The sequence below is a fragment of the Emys orbicularis genome, chromosome 16 (assembly GCF_028017835.1).
Source record: "Emys orbicularis isolate rEmyOrb1 chromosome 16, rEmyOrb1.hap1, whole genome shotgun sequence".
NCBI classification, from domain to species: domain Eukaryota; kingdom Metazoa; phylum Chordata; order Testudines; family Emydidae; genus Emys; species Emys orbicularis.
The window spans coordinates 1,525,688-1,546,176 of record NC_088698.1 but is presented as its reverse complement, the minus strand read 5'-3'; the positions used below and the strand labels follow the sequence as shown (position 1 = coordinate 1,546,176).

General features: G+C 47.9%; 2 protein-coding genes across 2 annotated transcripts in view; one reads left to right on the top strand and one right to left on the bottom strand.

Annotated features, from left to right (window-relative positions):
• The first annotated feature begins 233 nt into the window (after positions 1–233).
• Positions 234–3,067, top strand: LOC135890330 (cytochrome b-c1 complex subunit 9). Its single transcript, XM_065417695.1, has 2 exons — positions 234–440; positions 2,798–3,067. Exons 1-2 carry the CDS (start codon positions 300–302, stop codon positions 2,843–2,845), a joined length of 189 nt encoding a protein of 62 aa, XP_065273767.1. The 5' UTR covers positions 234–299; the 3' UTR covers positions 2,846–3,067.
• A 2,605-nt stretch (positions 3,068–5,672) lies between these two features.
• The window catches only part of ASCC2 (activating signal cointegrator 1 complex subunit 2), a 50,328-nt gene continuing 35,511 nt past the window's right edge, over positions 5,673–20,489 (bottom strand). Inside the window, exons 15-19 of the mRNA XM_065417581.1 lie at positions 18,671–18,790; positions 11,147–11,371; positions 8,701–8,794; positions 7,481–7,560; positions 5,673–6,447 (exon numbers count right to left, since the gene is read on the bottom strand). Of these exons, the coding sequence (XP_065273653.1) occupies positions 6,276–6,447; positions 7,481–7,560; positions 8,701–8,794; positions 11,147–11,371; positions 18,671–18,790 (691 nt within the window). The 3' untranslated portion in view covers positions 5,673–6,275. The remainder of the gene's footprint in view (positions 6,448–7,480; positions 7,561–8,700; positions 8,795–11,146; positions 11,372–18,670; positions 18,791–20,489) is intronic.

Here is a 20,489-nt window from a genome sequence, read left to right as displayed (position 1 = left end):
CCGCCACCAGCGAGGGTCCGGCGCACGCGTTCGAATGAAGGGACTACATCTCCCAGAGGTCTCATCGCTTAGGGACCATGGTCGCCTGAGCGTGGCGCTGTGCATGCCAGGAAATGCAGTCCGCGTCTGCCCCCGAGAGCGAGGTGCTTTCCCCCTGCGGTGGAGCGGCGCGACGCCGCACTCCAAATCCCATGGTGCCTCGCGGCAGGACTCCAAGCCCCAGGGTGCATTGCCGCCACTATAAATTCCGGGTGCAGGCCGCACCTACGCTGGCCCAGGCGTCGCCAGAGGAGGCCATCATGCCGCTGCGCTCCCGGTTGTACAATGTGCTCTTCCGCCGCACCTCCACCTTCGCCCTCACCATCGTGCTGGGGGCCCTCGTCTTCGAACGCGCCTTCGACCAGGGCGCGGACGCATTCTACGAGCATCTCAACCACGGGGTGAGGAGCCGCTGACGGGCCGCGCCGGACCCGAGGCGGAGCTCGCGCAGTTCCTAGGCCGGCGTGGCTGAAGGTCAGGGCGGCCTGCGCACTACGCGAGGCCCCGGCTCGGGCGCGGCCCCTTGACAGTCCGTATCCCCAGGCGTGTTCCGCCTGCGGCCAGAGTGGGGTCGCGGAGAGCCGGGCCCCGGGTGACCTTGGCCCGGCTGGTGACGCTCTCCCCCGCTGTACTAGCGGGGCTGGCTGCCGGCTCCAGACCGCCTCCGGGCCCCTGCCTAGAAGGGAACAGCCGCCCGGGTGGGTGCCGGGCCCCTCAGCCCCGCCGATCGGGGCGGACAAGTGGCCTATTCTCCACGCTTCGGCTTCCTTACAACATACCTCGCCCCTTCCGCGCTCGCCGCTGCGCCCCGCTGTTTCCCCCGCCGCTCTGTGCTAGGCCGGGGTGTGAGGGTACCGCGCCCTGCCGCACCTTCCAGCCCACCTCTGACCGGTCTCTGCCAAGGTGAACACAGCAGTGGGACTTTACAAAAAGGCTGGGTGAATTTACTTCTCACTTAACACAGGCTGCCTGTAAGTGGTAGGGAAGCAGTGGGGTTGAGTTCTGCTCACTTCATTCAGCCCTTTATTTTACAGGGCCAGATGCATATGAAGGGCTGAGGATCCAGCAACCATGCTAGTATCATGGCAGATGCATTTTGTAAATGCATAGTAATGCCAGTGCTGAATTGCCTTGTGATGACCACCATGATTATAGAAGTACTGCTATTATGGCACTTATAGGGAGGATTTACGCATGCTCTTGGACTTCTCCAGTTGTCTTGGCCCTAATGGGGGAGACAGTCAAAGAAATTGTAACACAGGAAGCTTAAAACAAGGACTCATATTTCTGATGTCTAACTCAACAAAAAAGGTGACAGCAACTTTGCACACAATGTAGGTCATATAGGATGTGTTGCCAGTATTGCAGTGCTGTCCCAAGCAGTCTGCAACATAAGATGAGATGAGTCAAGTCATCATTGTAGTTAAGTTGTATCCATGGACAGGAAAAGCTTGATAATTAATGCTTAGATACCATGGCAATAAGTGATACACACATTACCTGATCCTCCAGTTACCTGTAACTGTCCCCTTAGCATACCAAGTTGTGATAAAGTATGTATTTTAACTCTAAAAGCACCCAGAGTTTGTGCAAAATACAAAATTACAGCCAAATATAAAGTGTATGATTTGCACATTTCCTCTTCCCTTCCAGGAGTTTGGGGCTAGAGGAAACTTCTAATATCCAACTGGAATTATGTATTTCTTTGGCTACTTTCTTAATTGAGCAATTCAGTTATTACGTGTTAGTGTACTTTTTGTCAGTCTAGGGTTGTATGCTGATTTTCCTCTTTTAAAGAGGCTGTGATCCTGTCTAGACCAGGCATTAGAAATGCTATGATACTTTCTGCCCACAAACAGGAATCTTACAAGTATTTATTGTACCAGTTGGTTGTGATGGTTGGGCTAAAGACCTTGTTTTGGGTCCAGCTTGAATCTGTGTTGACTACAGTGGCTTTTCCCCAGTGTGAATGGGGAGCCAGAAGCTGCAACAGTTTGGTGTTTCTTAACCTGTAAGGTTACAGAGTAGGGCAGCAGTAGGAACCTATCAAGTTGTATGATCCTAGACTGCCTCCCTAAAAAAACATTCTTGAAAGCTACCTCCATTCCCTTTCTGGTATTGTAGCTTACCTAATGCAGTTCCTGAGGATGGGGCCCCAAGCTGAGGCATCAGTGCACTGCTCCAGGCTCTTGTGGCACTCACCTGGTATCATACGCTCCTCTGGTGACTGGGTACAGGGAGGCCATAGCACAAAAGAGCAAAGCTACTGAAAAAATATTAAGCAAAATGCAGCAAAGGATGTGTGAATAGAAGGAAGAAATGGCAGCAAGTATGCTGGGACTTGAGGAAGGGGACATGGTCTGATTCTGCCAGTCCACTGCAAGAAGCAGCTTAATCAAAAAAGATGAGATCCATTATCTTAACTCCATTCTACAGTGCAATTCCTCCTCTTGAAGTTACCTCAGAACCTGTGTTTCAAGTGTGTGCTGTGCCTTCTGGAATAAATGTTTTGGTATTCCTGGAGTGCACTGGTCTGGCTAGGTAAGGCATTGTGTGGATGTGCCACAGTGGTCACCCAAACAAGTGCCATTAGGATATGCTGTCAAGGGCAAGACACCAAATGGGACAGCAATGGCAGGAAACTTCAGTGTGTTCCTCACTTGTAGGCATTCCCTTTAGGTGAAAGTAAGAAATTCAGCCCAGCATCACTGGGACACATACATAAGGCTTCTTGCTTTTGTTTTTTTTTCAAATGCAGAAACTGTGGAAACACATCAAGCACAAGTATGAGACAGAAGAAAAGTGAAGTGAGAGCTACAGGAGCCATGCGGGGGTGCCTGTATCCCCTTGTGTAAACTCTTCAGTTGCCTGATACCAGTTACCAAGAATGAAAATGGGCTTCTGACTGAAGAAATCTGAGCCAGAGTACATCACCAACTTCATCTGTGGCAGAAACCTTGATGGATTTACTTAAGGATTTACTCCTGCTGTGTTAAAACATTGTTAAACTAATAAACTCACTAACCCATACCTCTTGTGCTTACATGTTCAGTGAACTTCCCCTGTGCTCCATATGTAAATAAGGGTTTATTGTTAGCCATAGGATGTTGGGCTCTAAATTAATGTGGCATATAAAGCCTTATTTCTGTGGCACTGGTATGGAAAATCATATGTGGTTTGTTTTTGTGTAACCTAAAAAGTGGAAGCACAGGTACAGCTGAAACCCTTTGTCAATATTTATTGCTTTTGCCTGGTAAATGTTCCAGTTTATAACTCAGACCAATGTACAGACAGGAGCAATAGCCTTAAATAGGCAGGCAATAGCTAGCCAAAATCTCTAACCATAAATGGTCTCTCCAAATATTCTTAACAGCACTTTATTTTAAAAAATTCCTCCAGCATTCAAACCCATCTTTCACTTTGCTCTTGGTTATATGCAGCACTTTGGTCTCTTTATTTAAACATCTTGTTTTTTATAGTAATTAGTATATCAAAGCACCCAGTTCTGGTTTCTGTATCTTTGTTACATCTCAGACAAACATCTAGCCTTTGCTTGCTGACAAATGATATGCACTTGTTCAGGGTGGCTGCCTCAGTAGTATTGATTTTAATTAAAATCTTAACTTTCAAATATCCTTCACTACTCAGTGAGAAGTGCTGCTTTGCTTTCAGACAGCTGGCCTGAGCTGCACTTAAAAACAAAAGCAGCTAGCCCAAGCTGCCATGCTTGGTTTTGTGTCAGGATGCTATTCTTAGCCTGCTAGGTGGAGCAGCACTAGTGCCTTTCTGTCTGTAGTGGGAAGCAGCTTTAAGAGTCTCATCCTAACTGATAGCAGTGCCATCAGTTCCCATGCCCCTTTGCTGCCTATTTCCAGAAACCCTCTTCCTTCACAAGCCAGGAATGGAGGAAGTTAAAGCATTATCTAACTACCTGGTTCCTTTAAAAGTTATCCAATAGGAATCTGTTTTTAGTGCATGGGGATGATGGAAACCAGTTACTACTTGCCTGGCCAGTCCTACACATCTTACACTTGAACTGTCTTTCTGCTTGTTACATTTCCACTAATAACATGCAATTGAAGTTTTGCTGATGGATGACTGAGGTGGAATGGAACTTGCTACAGCAGTAGCATGAACTGGAGAAAAGCTTTATGGATAGTGAAAACATTAACCACAATGGGTGCCATTTACACTTGGTGGGTAAGGAGGATTTGCCAATATTTTGTTTGAGGAAAAAATGGCTGCTGTCGACTCCTAGCGGCCTTAAATTGCTTTTATAGAGGCACCCTAGGGGGTAGGATTTAGGCCTTGCTGGGCTAATCTCATAACCTAACAAAAAAAACCCACATTTGCTTCTAGTGTAAGTTCTACCTGCAGGGCTGATAGCTTTATGCTATGCTGAACTAGTGATGGTGGTTTCAGCAGCCTTGAAGCTAGTTACCTAGCAGTGAATACATATTAGATGGGGAGATGTGGTAGCAAGTCTGTCAAAAAGCAAATTATTAGGCAACGGGATAACTGAAAGTACAAGGGTTAAGTAGTTTCCCATGACAATGGCTTTTGAGAAAGCGCAAGTGTTAAATTCATTCCTTTTACCCCATGTCCTAGTGGGCTGTTGAATAGTGCAGAAAATTTTATCCTGTGAACATTCAGGGCTTTATCCTATTTGCATAATGGTGACAGCCATTTCCATTCTTTCTGAAAGCAGCCTCAGTGTTATAGCACTAATCACATAACTGTACAATCTCCTCCCCCTGCGTATAACTTGGCAGTGAAGGACGTGCATACAAAGCTTAATACAAAAGCCTGCCTTCTGCAGTATTTGGAGAAAAGCAACATGTAGTACTACACACACTGAAACAAGGGTTAGAATGCTGTAAGCTTAGAATTCAGTGCATTTTACGTAGCAGCAATACACCAAAAATAAATTGCTCTTGACTTTCTTTGGAACAGGTTGATCTACCACAACCCATTTGTCATCTGTTTATGTGGGGAGCTAATGTACTCATACTATTTATTTTAAAATGTAGTATAAGTCTACATGCTGGTGAGCAGAACGCATTTTCAATGTGCAGATATTTAATGACAACTTATTGACATTCGTATCACAGACAGCTAGCTCCATCTCCAATGTCTGTCTAGGCTTTTGTAAGGTAGCCCTCACGCTGGTATCTGAGTACCTTACAAATAGATTAAAGTGACCTCAGGAACGGTCTCATTCTGTAGAAGTGACTTTTTGTATGACAAGATTGTTTCTCTTGAGACCTCTGTCAGCAGGCAGAGATTGCTATTACTAGCTCATAGCGTTCCCCATGACAGGTATGATCTGAGCTGTTCTGCTTAATGAGTGGTGACAAGTAGCTATTGGGAAAGCAACTCTATGGCCTGTGACTGCAGAGGCAAATCACTGCATGCCTTCCCCTCACCTAATTTGCATATTGCAATCATCTTGCTTTAGATGCCTTGATAGTGAATGCATTTCAAAGGGGCTTTGGGCCATGCATATCCACTGCACACCTCACTTCATTAAACAAGCTCCTAACTGCAGACATATGATAGTTCACTGCTAACGGATACAGACAGATTAAATTAGATAGGGTTCATGGACGGAAACTGCATAAAACACCAAGCCGAAAGATTCAAATTCTTTATCTGCATGTTTTTATACACGTTTCTCGCTCAAGGGAGAGGAATTTAAAGTACATCACCATACAGCTGAACTCCTAGGGCTTTGTCAGCAACAGGACTGGCCTGTTGTGCATTTGTTTCTATACATCCCATGAGTCTACTGCAGGATAAGGCACCGTGTGTGGAGTGGGCAGCTGTAGCTAATGGTGCAGGCAAACCTCACTGTCAGTTGTAGCGCTCATTCTAAGTGCTCTTAGCTGTGCTGATTGGATGCCCCAGGCAGTTGTGGGGGCGGGGGGATGTTTCTTATATGAAAATAAAGTTCTCATAGAATCATTACAAATAGTTTTTAAAAAAAAAACCTGAATGGCTGTTGCAGCCTGTCCTATGCATCTGAGAGACCTGCTGCTGCATTAGCTGTATTGACAACTAGCACAGCAGCAAGCCTGCCTGATGGGCAGTTCCTATTCATAAATGGAAAGCTCTCCCCAGGGCGGGGTGATCCCAGTTAAAATTGAAGGGCTGGGTATTGCACCATAACCTTAAGATCAGGAGGCCCTCAGAAGTGAAGGCCTGAATCCAATGCAATGCCTTGGGCTAAGAGTCCCTCAGGAAGGGATCATGCCTTTGTTCCGTTTCCTGTCAGCCATGACGCGGCGGTTATGATTAGCTCTTGCCCCTTTGTTGGCTTCCTTCTTCCTTCGGTCTTGGACTGTATCCCGGCTTTGTCCATGCCCCTTGGCGTTCCCTACGACAGCTGAGGTGTTGTCATGCTTGTACCTAAAGTATAGATAAAAATGGGAATCACCACAAGTTCTGCACAAGGCACACTGAGGATCACACATCTAATTTCTCTTTCTAAGACAAAGGATCCTGAGAAAAGATCAGATGTGGAGAGAGCACACCTGAGGGGAGTCCATCCACCCAGCCATCTCCCCTGACGAGTGAGCTGTGCAGCACTTCTATAGTATCCGAACATTACCCATCAGCCATGTGATGCCAGCTCCCTCTTCCTGCTTTTAGCATGCCAGCAGCCAGCCAGATGTTGCACTGAAGCCTTGTACTGTCCAAGCATCCCCTGTGGTAGTTACTGAGGATCTGGGAAGCTCCTGTACCCCCAAATCTTACTAATCTTATGCAGGTTCCTGCTCTCCCTTCCCCCATATAACTGCAGCAGTAGCATTGCTGTGCCAGTGAAGGGACTTGCCAGGCATCCCTGCCACTTGGTGTAGCTGCACTCTAGGCAGCGAAGTGGAAGCTGAGTAAGATGTTGGAAATGGTGACACTCCCAACAACTCTCGAAAGATGGACTGTCATTTCTGAAAGCCAACCTGAGGCTGTGTGTAGACTGCGCATCTTACAACGGTGCAGCTGTGCCGCTACAGCACTGCCATTGTAAGGTATGTAGTGTAGCCGCTCTCCTGACAGCCAAACAAAAGCATCCCCAACGACAGGCGGTAGCTTTGTCATCGGGAGAGCGTCTCCCGCCAACAAAGCACTGTCCCCACCGGCACTTTTTGTCGTTAAAACTTTTTTTATTTGGGGTTTGTTTGTTTTTTTCACACTCCTGAGTGACAAAAGTTTTAATGATGAAAGTGCAGTGTAGCCACAGCCTAAGACCTGGAGCTTCTAGTCAACTCAAGATGCAACATACCATTGTGGCTGGAGCCCTGAGGAGACAGGAATATTCCGACCAGGTGCAACAGCAGGACAGTCACCAAGGAGGAAATCCTGGCCCACTAAAGTCAGGGAGTGTTTTGCCACTGACTTCAATGGAGCCATGATTCACCCCTGGAGAAGGATTCCATCTTACCCTTTCCTTGCAAGGTAAGTCATCCGTCTGGCTTCAGCTCTCTCCCTCAGCACTGCTGGGTCCTGCACAAAATGGTCCTGCTGGGGGATGGAAATAAAGTCTTTAATCTCATTACCATTTTACCAGCATTCAGCGTGACTTGGGGAGCTACAGAAGCCTGACTTCTTGTGGCTCCCTGGTGTGGGGAGAGTCCCCCACATTCCTCAGCTGAAGTTATTCATTACAGCCAAGTAGTCCCCCAGGATCAGTGACAGGGAGCGGCTGATGTGAGATGCCAAATTGATCAAAGTGAAAAGCATCCGAAAATTTGAATTGCAAGTGGTTTCACTGAGATTTTAGGGATTTCCCCCCCCCCCCCCCCAATCACAGCCAAATGGTCAATTTCCATTAAATCCATGATAACCATGAAAATAATACAGCTTTAATGATCCTCCCCTCCCCCTCACACACTCCGCTGGCATCATATCCTCTCTTCCAGAGATACATGCACACCTCTCCAAGGAGTAAGAGTCCTGTGACATGCCTAGGTTGGGAGGCTGTGGGCAATTGTACTTGGGGGACACTTCACTGTCCAACTTGCTGCAGCCTGCCACTCTGAAAAGCAGAGCTGCCTCAATGCTATGTGAATAGATTCATGCTTTGGAAAAGGAAACCCTTTCCACACTGTTACTGGTCAGGGCTTCAACCAGCGGCGTATTATCACCTAGGCCGGCAAATTTGCAGGGGCGGCAAATTTATAATAGCAGCATTTTTGTAATCGCGGCATCAGTGATGCCGTGATTCTACCAATCATAGCGCGTATTGAAACCACCAATGACGGCGTGACGCCATTTAGTAAACATACTCGCGAGAATCCTAAACTGCACTGGACCCCCGCTTGAATGCGGGGTTTTGGATCCATGTGCGGTCCCACGCTATAAGCGAAATCACACTATACAGACGCACGTTCAAGCGAGGGTCCACTGTACTTGTAATTTTATTTATAATAAAACTTGTAAATGTTCAATTATTTTAATGATATTTACATTCATTTTAGTTCAAACGAATTTGTAAAAAAACGAAAACAAGTTCATATGGGGCTGGGGGCGGCAATTATTTCAGGGCCTAGGGGCAGCAAAATCATTAATCTGCTACTGGCTTCAACAGGTGAAATAGACAGGGCATACAATAGAATTTAGCATAATGCCAATTCCCATCAGCCTACAAATTAAGCTAGTAACCTTTGTTGTTTCCTTTTCAGGCTCTTCCACTTCCTCCTCCTCCTCCTCCTCCTCTTGTCCTTTGGGTCTCAGGACTTGAGGGATGGTAAATGGCCTGGGAAATGGAGAGAGAAAGGTGAAAGATTCAGTACTATTTCATCTGCGCAGTTCTGATACTAGAATCTTTTAAAGACAATTCTGAATTACAGAAGGGCAGGTCTTTCAAGAAGTGAAATCCACAGCTTTTATGGACCTGCCTAATTGGTAAAGCAAGTGGACTGAATTAGCAAATCTAGAGAGAAGGAGAGCAGCCAATGACAAATTTGCCATGTTCCAATGACTTCCAGGAGATCTGCAATTGGTGAATATTGACTAATAGGGAAAAGTGTCTTAGTGGAACATGTATCCTTGATTTCATATTTAATACTTCACCACCTGTACATTTGGTCTAGCTGTAGGACCATATACATTGGGGGTCAAGTGCAGCCCTATTGTAATTCCACAGAGGTCAATGGAGATCTCCCCCAGACCCACTCTAGGATAGGGATGCCACCTCTGATGTACAAAAAATCCAGACATCCAGGATGATCCTGAGCCCATAAAACTGGCCAGCTGGCCATGTGTAATGAGCTCCCTTACAGATTTCCTGGGACAGCTACCTCAGAAAAGGGATGATCCCTGGAAAACCTGGACAGACAGCAACACTACCCCAGGATGAATTTGTGGCTGTGTATTTGGTTTAGTTCTCCCTTTTTATATATGCACATCTTCAGTTCCCTGTGGAATGTTCTTTTCACATCTATCAAATCTAAATTAAAAAGGGACAGTTTAAAACACTTACTATCCAGTGCCACCTTGAGGCAGGGATAGGATGGCATTTCATGCACTGGGTGAATTGCAAGGGGGAGGAGAAAGGCAGAAAAGACTTGAGACATGCAAGGGACAACAGAGCTGCACAAAAGAAAACATGCCTTCCTCTAGGAGACCACCCAGAAAGCATTTTGCATAGAGCAATGGCATTTGATGGTTAACTCTCTCTAGACCTCAGCACACAGACAGCGATGGGACTGAGGGTTGTATGTAGGCATATCAACTCACATTACGTGCACACCATATTAAAATCAGGTATCTGCTCAAAATAGTCCCCACTTTAAAACTGCTGTGATTGGTCAGAGGTTGTCCCATTGATTCTCAGTTGCACCCATTATGCTGGGTTTGCTGGGGAGTCTTTCACACAGGAGGAAATCCATCGGCTTTATGGCCCCTTTGCACACCTCGAGCAGTGCAAAGGGCCTGGAGCGAGGAAGAGAAAAACTATCCCTTTATTTCTGGCTCTAATGTAGTTCTTCTAAAGGATTCCATTTTATTTTAAATCTGTGGTTGTGTCACCAAGGAAAAGAAAACTTAAAACCAAAAGTACAACAGCCTTTGTTTTATATCAGACGCCCAGGCCTGATCTTCAGAAGTGCTGAGCACCCTCAGACCTCCCAGAAAAGCCAGTGGGAAGGGTGGGTGCTCACAACTTCTGAAGATCAAGCCCCAATGTGTTACAGGTGAACCGTAAGGAAGTTTTTATTCAAGTCTCTAGAACTCTTTAGGAAGATTCCAAAAGAAGAAAAAAGTAGAGAAGAGAAATATTTTGTTTTAAATGGGGTTAGCACTGCCTGTTAACATGGTACAATTCCTGCTTCCTGAAAATGCTGTTATGGCTGGAAAATTACTCTGTAAATCACAAGAGAAATGTTAAGCTTACAGCTTCCAAAAGATGGAGAAAGAGAGAGAAAGAGTGGGTGTGCATACTTGGTTGTCTGTCAAAATCTCATTCCTTTTCCCAATATACCTCTAGCCATGCTCTTAGAATTAATGTTTTTCAGTTCTAACTCTCAGCTAACCCTCACACCCCTGGGAGCCAACTTAGTATTAGCTCTATTTTGCAGATGGTGAGACTGTGGCAGAGAGAGGTGATGGTCACATGCCGAGGCAGTGGAGTGGAGCCCAGAACTCTCAGTTGCATGCTCTAATCACTAGATCACAGAAGAGCCTGTGCCCAGGGTGGGGGGAGGGACTTGCCAAACAAGCAAGAACAGAGGTCAGCTTTTTCTTACTGTTTGCCCAGCGGCTTTTCTGCATTGGGATGGGGGGAGAAACAAGCATAAGAGGCCAATTCACACCCTCCATCCCCAATGACCAGCGTTCCCCTCTGTGTGCAGAGTGAAGTGCTGCCTCAGTGAAAGCTTAACCTCTCAGAGCAAAGCCTCCCGCTCAGGTTTTAAAACTGAGCTCAGGCAGCATTTGGTTCCACACACGAAGAAAGGAAAGGAGGTATAGGAGGAAGGGGGAGCATGACAACTCCCTGTTCCCATGGCTGGGAGAAGCTCCCTGACCAGCAGGGGAAAGGGGAGACCCAGAAACCCCTCCTCCAGGCTGGGAGCAGAAAGAGCAGAGAGGCCAAAGATGCTGTACCCACCTCCTACTGATCAGCTCATCGTCTGAGTCAGCATCATTCGCCCCCACCTGGTTGCCATCATAGGTGTCGTCGTATTCATCCTCGTAGTCAACCCTATAGAACTGGGCTTCCCCCTCCTGCTCAGGGACCTCCTCTACGATCACACTGTACTGGCTGTAGCGTTCCTTCTGCTCAGCTATCAGTCGCTTGTCATTCAGTAAACTCTTTGTCGTATCCTTGTCCTTCCTGCACGTCGGTGGAGAGGACAGAAAGAAATAAAGGCAGTTTAGAGTTGTTCTTTACAGCTGGATTTTTTAAATAAATGGAAATTTAAGCACCATCTGGTGACTACATTTTATCATCTTGCTCTAGCACCTTTCATCTCAAAGAAGCTCACAAACATAAGCCTCACTGCCTCCCCTCCTGAGGTAAGTAATGGAGATGCAAAAGGATCATTCGACCCACTAATGAAAACAGCCACTTCTGGTTTGGAACACAACAGCTGTTTAACAGCACCCAGCAAGATTGTGCAACAGGTCAGAACAGGAATGGAGATTGCCGAGGAGATTTTAAGAATGGCCAAATGCAATTACTCAAGCTGGAATTTGACCAGGACCAAACTCTCCCCAAAAGTACCATGGACCGTGAATAACTACAAGTGGTCAGGGCCTGGAACTTGTCTCAGCTGAGGGGCAGCATGTCCAGGTGCACAGTGCCCTTTAACACCAGGCTGCAGCTGTACTGGTTCATGGGGGTTAAGTATCTGTATTGCAGTACTAGCACCTAAAGGCACAAATCAGGGCTCAGCGCTGCATTGTACTAGGTGCTGTACACCTCCCCCCAAGTCAAAGAGCTTCCAACCTAAGCATAGGATGAGAGAACGCAGCTGAACACAAACAAACAGATGAGGAGAGCACAAGGTAACAGTGAGATGATTATGAGTATTACACTAAGCAGGGGCTAGAAAAGCAGGATTCAGAGGGGAAAAGACAGCAGAACAAAACACCAAGCAGGGAGATCTGCCTCAGCCAGAAAATCAGAGCCCCACAATAACACCACTTTGCATTCCTGTTGCACTTTATCTATATATCTCAAATCACTTAAACACCCATCAATTAACCCTCATCCAACCCCTGTGAGGCAAGTAATATTAGACCCATATTAAGATAAGGAGCGGGAGGGATAGCTCAGTGGTTTGAGCATTGGCCTGCTAAACCCAGGGTTGTGAGTTCAATCCTTGAGGGGGCCACTTAGGGATCTGGGGCAAAATTAGTACTTGGTCCTGCTAGTGAAGGTAGGGGGCTGGACTCGATGACCTTTCAAGGTCCCTTCCAGTTCTAGGAAATAAAATAAATAATGGAGATATCCTATTTATTTATAAGGAAATCAAGACACGGGTACAGCCAAAATTCAGATATGGCCATTGATTTAGCATGCCTCAGTTGCACAGGGACCTGATACCTCACGCCGGATTTTCAGACATGCTGAGCACCCACTGGTCCTGTACAGTGATCAAGACCTTGTGATGCTGAGGTTGTAAACCACATATGAGAACTTACTGCAGACTTATGGGGAAATCCCTTTCTGAGTCTACTCAGGACAACCTGCAGCTCCCAAAGCCTGAGGAGGAATTCACATCTGAATCCAGAATTCATTCAGAATCTGCATATTACTAGTGGAGGAACCTGTCTGATGAACAGGTATATCAAGAATTGCCACGTTCCTGTGACATTCTTGCAAATATAGGGAAAACCATCCTCTGCCCTGACCATCAATTCCATTCCACGCGGCTCAGCCCCGCTCCGGCCGGGGCGCTGGGTCAGGGGCCGCACCACGCGGCTCAGCCCCACTCCGGCCGGGGCACTGGGTCGGGGCCGCACCAGGCGGCTCAGCCCTGCTCCGGCGCTCCGGCCGGGGTGCTGGGTCAGGGGCCACACCACGCGGCTCAGCCCCACTCCAGCCGGGGCACTGGGTCGGGGCCGCACCACACGGCTCAGCCCCGCTCCGGCCGGGGCGCTGGGTCAGGGGCCGCACCAGGCGGCTCAGGCCTGCTCCGGCGCTCCGGCCGGGGCGCTGGGTCAGGGTCGCACCCTATGTCTCCCAGAAGCAGCGGCATGGCCCCACTCCAGCTCCTACGCGCTCCAATGGGAGCTGCAAAGGTGGTGCCTGCAGATGAGGCAGCACGCAGAGCCAGCTGGCCGTGCCACCGCAAAGGAGCCAGAGAAGGAATATGCCACTGCTTCTGGGAGCCACTTGATGTAAGCGCCGCTTGGAGCCTGCATTCCTGAGCCTCTCCCCATGCCCCAACCCCCTGCCCCAGCCCTGATACCCCTCCCACTTTCCAAACCCCTCGATCCCAGCCCGGAGCGCCCTCCTGCACCCCAAACCTCTCATCCCCAGCCCCACCCCAGAGCCCGCACCCACAACTGGAACCTGCACCCCTTTCCGCACCTCCGCCCCAGCCCTGATCCCCCTCCCATCCTCCAAACCACTCGGTCCCAGCCCAGAGCACCTTCCTACACCCCAAACTCCTCATCCCCAGCCCCACCCCAGAGCCTGCACCCCCTCTCGCACTCCAACCCCAATTTTGTGAGCATTCATAGCCCACCATACAATTTCTATTCCCTGATGTGGCCCTCGGGCCAAAAGTTTGCCCACCCCTGAACTAGTACAATGGGGCCCAGCCAGGTTGTGGTCTTCAGGTGCAATATCATGTTCAACAACACCACCAGAACTCTAATAAGATAAAGAGCAAGCACCACAATTACATCTCTCTGGTTTTAAGGAGGGAGGCAAAAAGAGTAGAGATCATTGAGACCCAAATCAGGCCTTAGATGAGGCTGGAGAAAACCCTATTGCCCAGAAAGCCTGGGCAAGTATCAAGTTTTCTGCCTGTTAGACAAGGACAACAGGGGAGACACAGGCTGTCTTCACCACAAAATAGGTATGGTTTTGACATCGAAACAGCTATCTCGATGTAAATTCCTAGTGAAGACAAGGCATTGTAGTTTTTACCTTGATGTACCAAGTCAAGGTCAGCCCTAAGTGGAGGGTATATGGGTGATCCCAACTAGCTACCAAAGGCTACCTTCACTTGGATTTTACATCAAAAGGGCTATAACTAAGGCTACATTTTAATCACGGGACCTCGGCTGGTGCTCGGGGGGAGGGCTTGGCAGGGCCAGGAGGCTCCCTACCTGGCTTCGTGCCTCTCCCCCACAAGTAGCAGCAGAGTTTGGGTGTGGGAGGGGGCAGGGGGTTGGGGAACCACAGCCAATGGGAGCTGCGAAGCCACTGCTCTGGGCGGAGGCAGCACACAGAGCTACCTGGCCACGCCTCCGCCTAGCAGCTGAGCGAGGCGGATGTCGCCGCTTCTGGGGAGCCCCCGAGGTAAGCACCGCCCAGCACCCGCCTCACCCTGTCCTGTGCCCCAACCCCCTGCCCCCTCCCACACCCAAACTCAGCTACGGGGAAGAGGTTGGGAGCACAGGGGCCCGAGACTGCCCCAGCTGCAGCCAGTGCACCTGGCACAGGAGCTGCCTAAGCTGACCCTGAGCCAGGTACACCGGCTGCTGCAGAAGTCACAGAAAGTCACGGAATCTGTGACAAACTTGCAGCCTTAGCTATAACTGATCTAAAAAACACACCTATTTTGCAGTGAAGACATAGCCAGGAGGGCAGAGTGACAGACACAGCAACATGGGGAACTAAAGGAGCAGCAGAGCACAAGAGATCTGAGCTGTCTCAGAAAGGTGGAGGATGAAGGGGCAGAGATGAGCAATAGACATGTGCTGACAGACAGATGGGAAAAGAATGGGTCTAGTTCAGTGGTCTCCAAACTTTTTACACGTAAGATCACTTTTGGAATTTAAGGGCAACCCAGGATCTACCCCACCCCTTCCCCAAGGTCATGCCCCGCTCACTCCATCCCCACCTCTCTCCGTCACTCGGACTCCTCCACCCTCACCAGGCTAGGGTAGGGGTTTGGGAGGGGGTGCGGGCTCTGGGCTGGGGCTGAGGAGTTCGCAGTGTGGGAGGGGGCTCTGGCCTGAGCCTGGGGCAGGGAGTTGGGGTGCAGGAGGGGGTGAAGGTTGCAAGCTCTGGGAGGGAGTTTGGGTGCAGGAGGTGACTCCGGGCTGGGGCAGAGTGTTGGAGTGCAGGAGGGGGTACAGGGTGCTGGTTCTGGGAGGGGGGTCAGGGCTGGGGCTTCCCCTCTCTACAAGCACCGCTCCCGCAGCTCCCATTGGCCACAACTCCCGGTTCCCAGCCAATGGGAGCTGTGGGACAGTGCTTGCCAGGCAGGAGCAGTGCGCGGAGGGAGACCTCTGCCCTCCCCACCCCCGGGACCGCGCTGGCTGCTGCCACTTCCGGGAGTGGTGTGGGGCTGGGGTAGGCAGGGACCCTGCCTCAGCGGCAGCCCCACTGCACCACCGGGGTGGGGGGGCAGGGGTCTCCCTCCGCACACTGCTCCTGCCTGCAAGCACCGCCCCCGCAGCTCCCATTGGCCGGGAACAGGGAGCTGTGGCCAATGGGAGCTGCGGGGGCAGTGCTTGTACACAGGGGAAGCGCGCAGAGCCACGTGCCCCTCCCGCCCAGGGGCCGCAGGACCGACATGGAGCCGGGGTAGGCAGGGACCCTGCCTTAGCGGCAGCCCCGCTGCACCACTGGAGATCGCCATTGACTGCGAGATCCTCTAGGATCGACCAGTCGATCGTGATTGACTGGTTGGTGACCACTGGCCTAGCTGATATCAGCCAACAAGGAATGGTTTGGGAGAAGGCACAGAGCATTGCTGGGTCTCACATGCATGTGATGTCTGCTGGTGCTTTGATCAGAAGAATGTGGTGAATGGGGATGGGAGATAACCTAGGGCCAGGTCCACGCTAAGAAGTTAGATCAACCCAGCTACATCGCTCAGGGGTGCAGTTAAGACGACCTAGCCCCTGGTGTAACTACCACCTCTCAGGGAGGTGAATTAACTACTGTGATAGGAAAACCACTTCTGACGCTGTAGTGAATGTCTACACTTAAATCGCTACAGCAGTGCTGCTGTAACGGTACAAGTGCAGACGTAACCTGAGTCTGGGGGTTTTCCAGCTGTACTTAGACAGTTCAAAGGTAGGTATTTTGGCCTGCAAGGCAAGCAACAATTTTGTTTGACAGCCTGTGATGCTGACAGATCAGGTGCCAACTCAGGCCAAGGTCCCCATGCTTCAATACTGACAAATACATAGCTGGAATCACTTATAACATCTGTATCACAGATTGTAAAGTAATATTTGAGCATTTGCACTATAAGCCTTGATAACTGTGTAAGTCACCAGACAGGAGAGATGTAGTTGCAGCCATGTCGGTCCCAGGACAGAGAGACAAGATGGGTGAGAAGGTGGTCCAATATAAGGTATTACATCACCCACCTTTTCTCAGACAGACGAGATATATTGATTAGTGTGAAATGCTGGTCTCCAACAGAAGGTGGTCTGTCCTGCCCCACAAGGAAGGCCCACTGACACCAGGCAGATCAGAGTGGAACGTTAAAAGAGAACCAACAACTTTGTTGTTTACTCTCCACCCCTCCCGCCTCAGGAAGATGAGTCTTGCAAGTTAATTCCTCCCATCAGATGAGTTCATCGCTGGAAGCAGCAGCTCAAAGTGGACGGGGGAAGGGAATAAAACCCCCTAACTTCTGCTGCTGAGACTTGAGGAGGTGGCTGGGGGCAGGCAAGGATTACTAGACATCAGCAAAAGAACCTCAATGCTCAGCCTGGTTAGCCCTAAAGGACATAGAGATCTTGCTTATTATAGAAGCTTCTACAACTTTTTGAAACTTAAGATTGGAACTAATTTGTGTGTACCTATGTTTACCTGCTTTAACCTTTTAAATAACTGATGTTTCCCTTTCCTAAATCTGTATATATATATTATAGGATTGACTATGAGCGTTGTCTTTGGTGTGAGATCTAAGGTGTAATTGACCTGAGGTAAGCAACTGGTCCTTTGGGACTGGGAGTAGCCTAAGGCCAGGTCTACACTGCAGACCTATAGCAGCATAACTAGGTCATTCAGGGGTGTGAAATATCCACAGTCATAGTTATACTGACTTAACTCCCCTCGCCAGCATGTAGACAGCGCTATGTCAAATGGAAGCGCTTCTCCCATCAACATAGCTACCGCTTCTCAGGGAGGTGGATTAACTATGCCTCTTCATTTGAGCATCTTCACTTGAGTGCTGCAGCGACACAGCTGCATCTGTGCACTGTGCTGATGCAGCGTTTTAAGTGTGGACCTGCCCTAAATATTGCTGTTTGGTGCAAGGGACCATCTACCACAAAGGTAGGCAGGAGCAATCAGAGTATTCAAGGGGACTGCCTGTGATTTCACGTTCAGGCTGTTATAGAGCCTGAGGAGTTTACATTTGATAATTGGTTGGTGAAATCTAAGTATAGAAACCAATTTGGAGTTTGTGCCCTGGTTCTTAACAGTCTGCCCTGAGGTTGGTCCTCACTCTCTTGAGTATAAAGAGCAGATTATTATATGCAGAACAGCTTGACACAGCCAAACCAGAGTAGGATTTGTAGTAAAAAAAAGCTATAATTTGATTACTTGCTGCTTCAAATCACAGTCTGATTGGACTTTCCTCCAATAAAAGAGATTAGCACACCCACTTTTCCTCCAATACTTTGTTACAGTCTTGGAGCTGCAAACTTAGCTGATGCTGCCACAGCCAGACAGTTTAATTTACAAATCAATCTTTCATTTCCCAGCTATTTATATATCTAAAGACAGGTCCAAACACAGGCTTGGCTGATTTAAAAGAAATGTTTGAATAATGCCTGGAACACATCAAACCACTCTGTTGGGCTTTTGAGGGGAAACCCCCCATCAACCTGAATCAGCAGAGGGTAATACCAAAAGCACTGGGTTAAACAAACAAAGTACATGACACAGCATGGCATGCTAAGAGATGTGAGAAACAGAGGCAATGCACTTTCACAGAGACAGGAACTACTAGTGGAGGAACTAGATTACTGAGATTGTGTTATCTGAGCTAGATTTCAAAACAGATGGACATTATTGATATTTGTACTTGAATTTGAAACAAATTTCACCTAGCCTCATTTCTGACTCACAAATCTCAGACTGGTGGCAGTAGTGGCCTTGCAATTTATGGAGAAAAGAAAATGAAACATAAACGACCAAATCAGAGTCAGATGTTAAAAGTGAGTCTGGCGCAGTAGTGTCAAACAGTACAAGCTGAATAGAGAGAAAGGCCACAACACTATTTCATTTTAATTTCCTAGCGAGAATGAGATCACAGCCCAAAAATTGGGACAATGATGTTTTCTTGTTAAAACCAACCAAATCTCTAGCCCTAGCTGCTTGTGGACAAGTGATCAGGAAAATAACTCTACCAGTTAGCCTCAGACATACAAATATACTCTCAGAGGACTGCAATGGGATTTTCTTAACGGAATTTATTGCTCTAAGTCCATGAACATTTATACCACCCTGTCCAAAAGAACTGATTGAAGCTGTGATACGCACCTCCTGCCTTTTTGTACCCGGGACATGTCCACTGAGTCCCTGCTGAATATATCAAACTCATCATCCTGGAAGATGTTGTATCGAGAAGTCACCAGAGGGGTTGGTTCTGTCTTCACCTGCCTGTTAGAAAGGAGACAGAACAGAAGCCGCTGAGATAAAGCTAAGAAGGGCCACATTCTCTCAGTCAATGCCATGATCTCCATTACTCCGTCAATCCCTTAACCGTACACAGCAGCACAAAGTACAAAACTGAACAGCATCAGATTGCAATAGCTCCAGTCATTTTCTGTTTCACAGCCCCAGTTAACATCCAATACTATGCTGGTCTAGAATAGAGGTCTCAAGCCATGTGGCTGATCTTCATGGGGAGGCTCAAACCCATTTAGGAGAAAGCAAGGGGAGAAAATCCTTCTTTTAAGAATGGACAAAACTAGAGTATTCAATACTGAAGCACGATTATGCTCAGCAGTGACTTGGTAAAATCAACACTGTATGTATGTATGTATGCATGCATGTATGTATTGGACTACTCTCTGGAGAAAATCCCAATAATTTGTTACGGATGGTTTCAGAAGGTAGGTCTCCCTATGGTTCCTTACTCATTCTGTCTCAAATATTTCCAGATTAAATTTGTTCAATTTACGAGTCAAAAGAGGATTATCTTTAAATTTATTATTTCTGGTGCTGTATACTCAGCCTGGAATCTGAAAAAAGTCAGCTGTGCTCTGTTCTAAGATCACCAGGAATCACAATTCTGCCTTTGCCACTTAGCTGACAGTTTTGTTGATGATGCATGAAGCAAAACAGAATCCACCCAGTCTCCCGTAACTGTGTTAGCTCTTCAGTGCTAACAGAAATAAAAAGTAGTTTGTGCCAGCAAATCAGCAGATCTGATTAAAAGAGAATAAAAAGCAGATTGTTATGTACAAAACCACCATTTTATATAGTCTCTGTTCTGATAAGATTGCTTTTTTTTTTTTTTTTTTTTTAAAGTGCATCACTGCTGAACAACATACCAGACACAGTCAGCTAATGCCTTTCTGGAGTATGACTGGGCATAGCATACCATTCACATCCTCAATCACAGTTGGAAACTGCTGCTGTAGTGCATGCACATTCTACAGCTGCAAAGGCAGCTAAAACCAAGCAGGTTCCATTGCTGATTATGATTCCTAAGCCCCCAATGCAACATACAGAAAGCAGCAGAGGCCAGGCAGCTCTGTGGACTCTGATAAAAGTGGATTTGAATTGTAATTTCTCATTTCTCCTTGGTTAAAATTCTTTTTGCACAGAGTACAATTCTAGTACCTTACAATTTAACTACTCTGCCCTGCAGGGTAAATTCCACTTGAATTAGTTTCTTTGAAGATACTCCCTTCATGCAGGACTAATGGGATTTTAATCATGAAGGACCATACCATAGCCATCTGCAGCAAATTAGTAGCTTTTGCAGGTAATGGATTTGGGTCTTGCTGTATAAGAGTGGTGGCACTATTGCCCAGTACAGGGCTAAGCTGTTGTCCTCCATGAAGTGATTTTGACAGGTCTCATTAGTGTCCAATGGACAATCATTTGTGTCACTTCATAACACATGACCCAGCCTCTGTTGTACAACTCAGGATGGAAAAATCTCTGGCCTCTGCAGGGAAACAGGGGAAGAGGCAGGACTGAGGCTTAGTGGCAGACAGAACTGGGCAGCTCCCACTGCAGCTACCTGCCGAGGGAAACACAAGCTCATTCAGTTTCCCAGGCACAGAGTGATTAGTAACCATCATGCAGAACAGTCCCTTTAGCAATCCACAACTGGAAAGAAAACAAC

Excerpts from the sequence above, each read along its gene's own strand:
- LOC135890330 (XM_065417695.1), top strand. The coding sequence starts at position 300 with ATGCCGCTGCGCTCCCGGTTGTACAATGTGCTCTTCCGCCGCACCTCC. Across the intron at positions 441-2,797 it reads ACGAGCATCTCAACCACGGG|AAACTGTGGAAACACATCAA; the intron begins GTGAGGAGCCGC and ends TTTCAAATGCAG.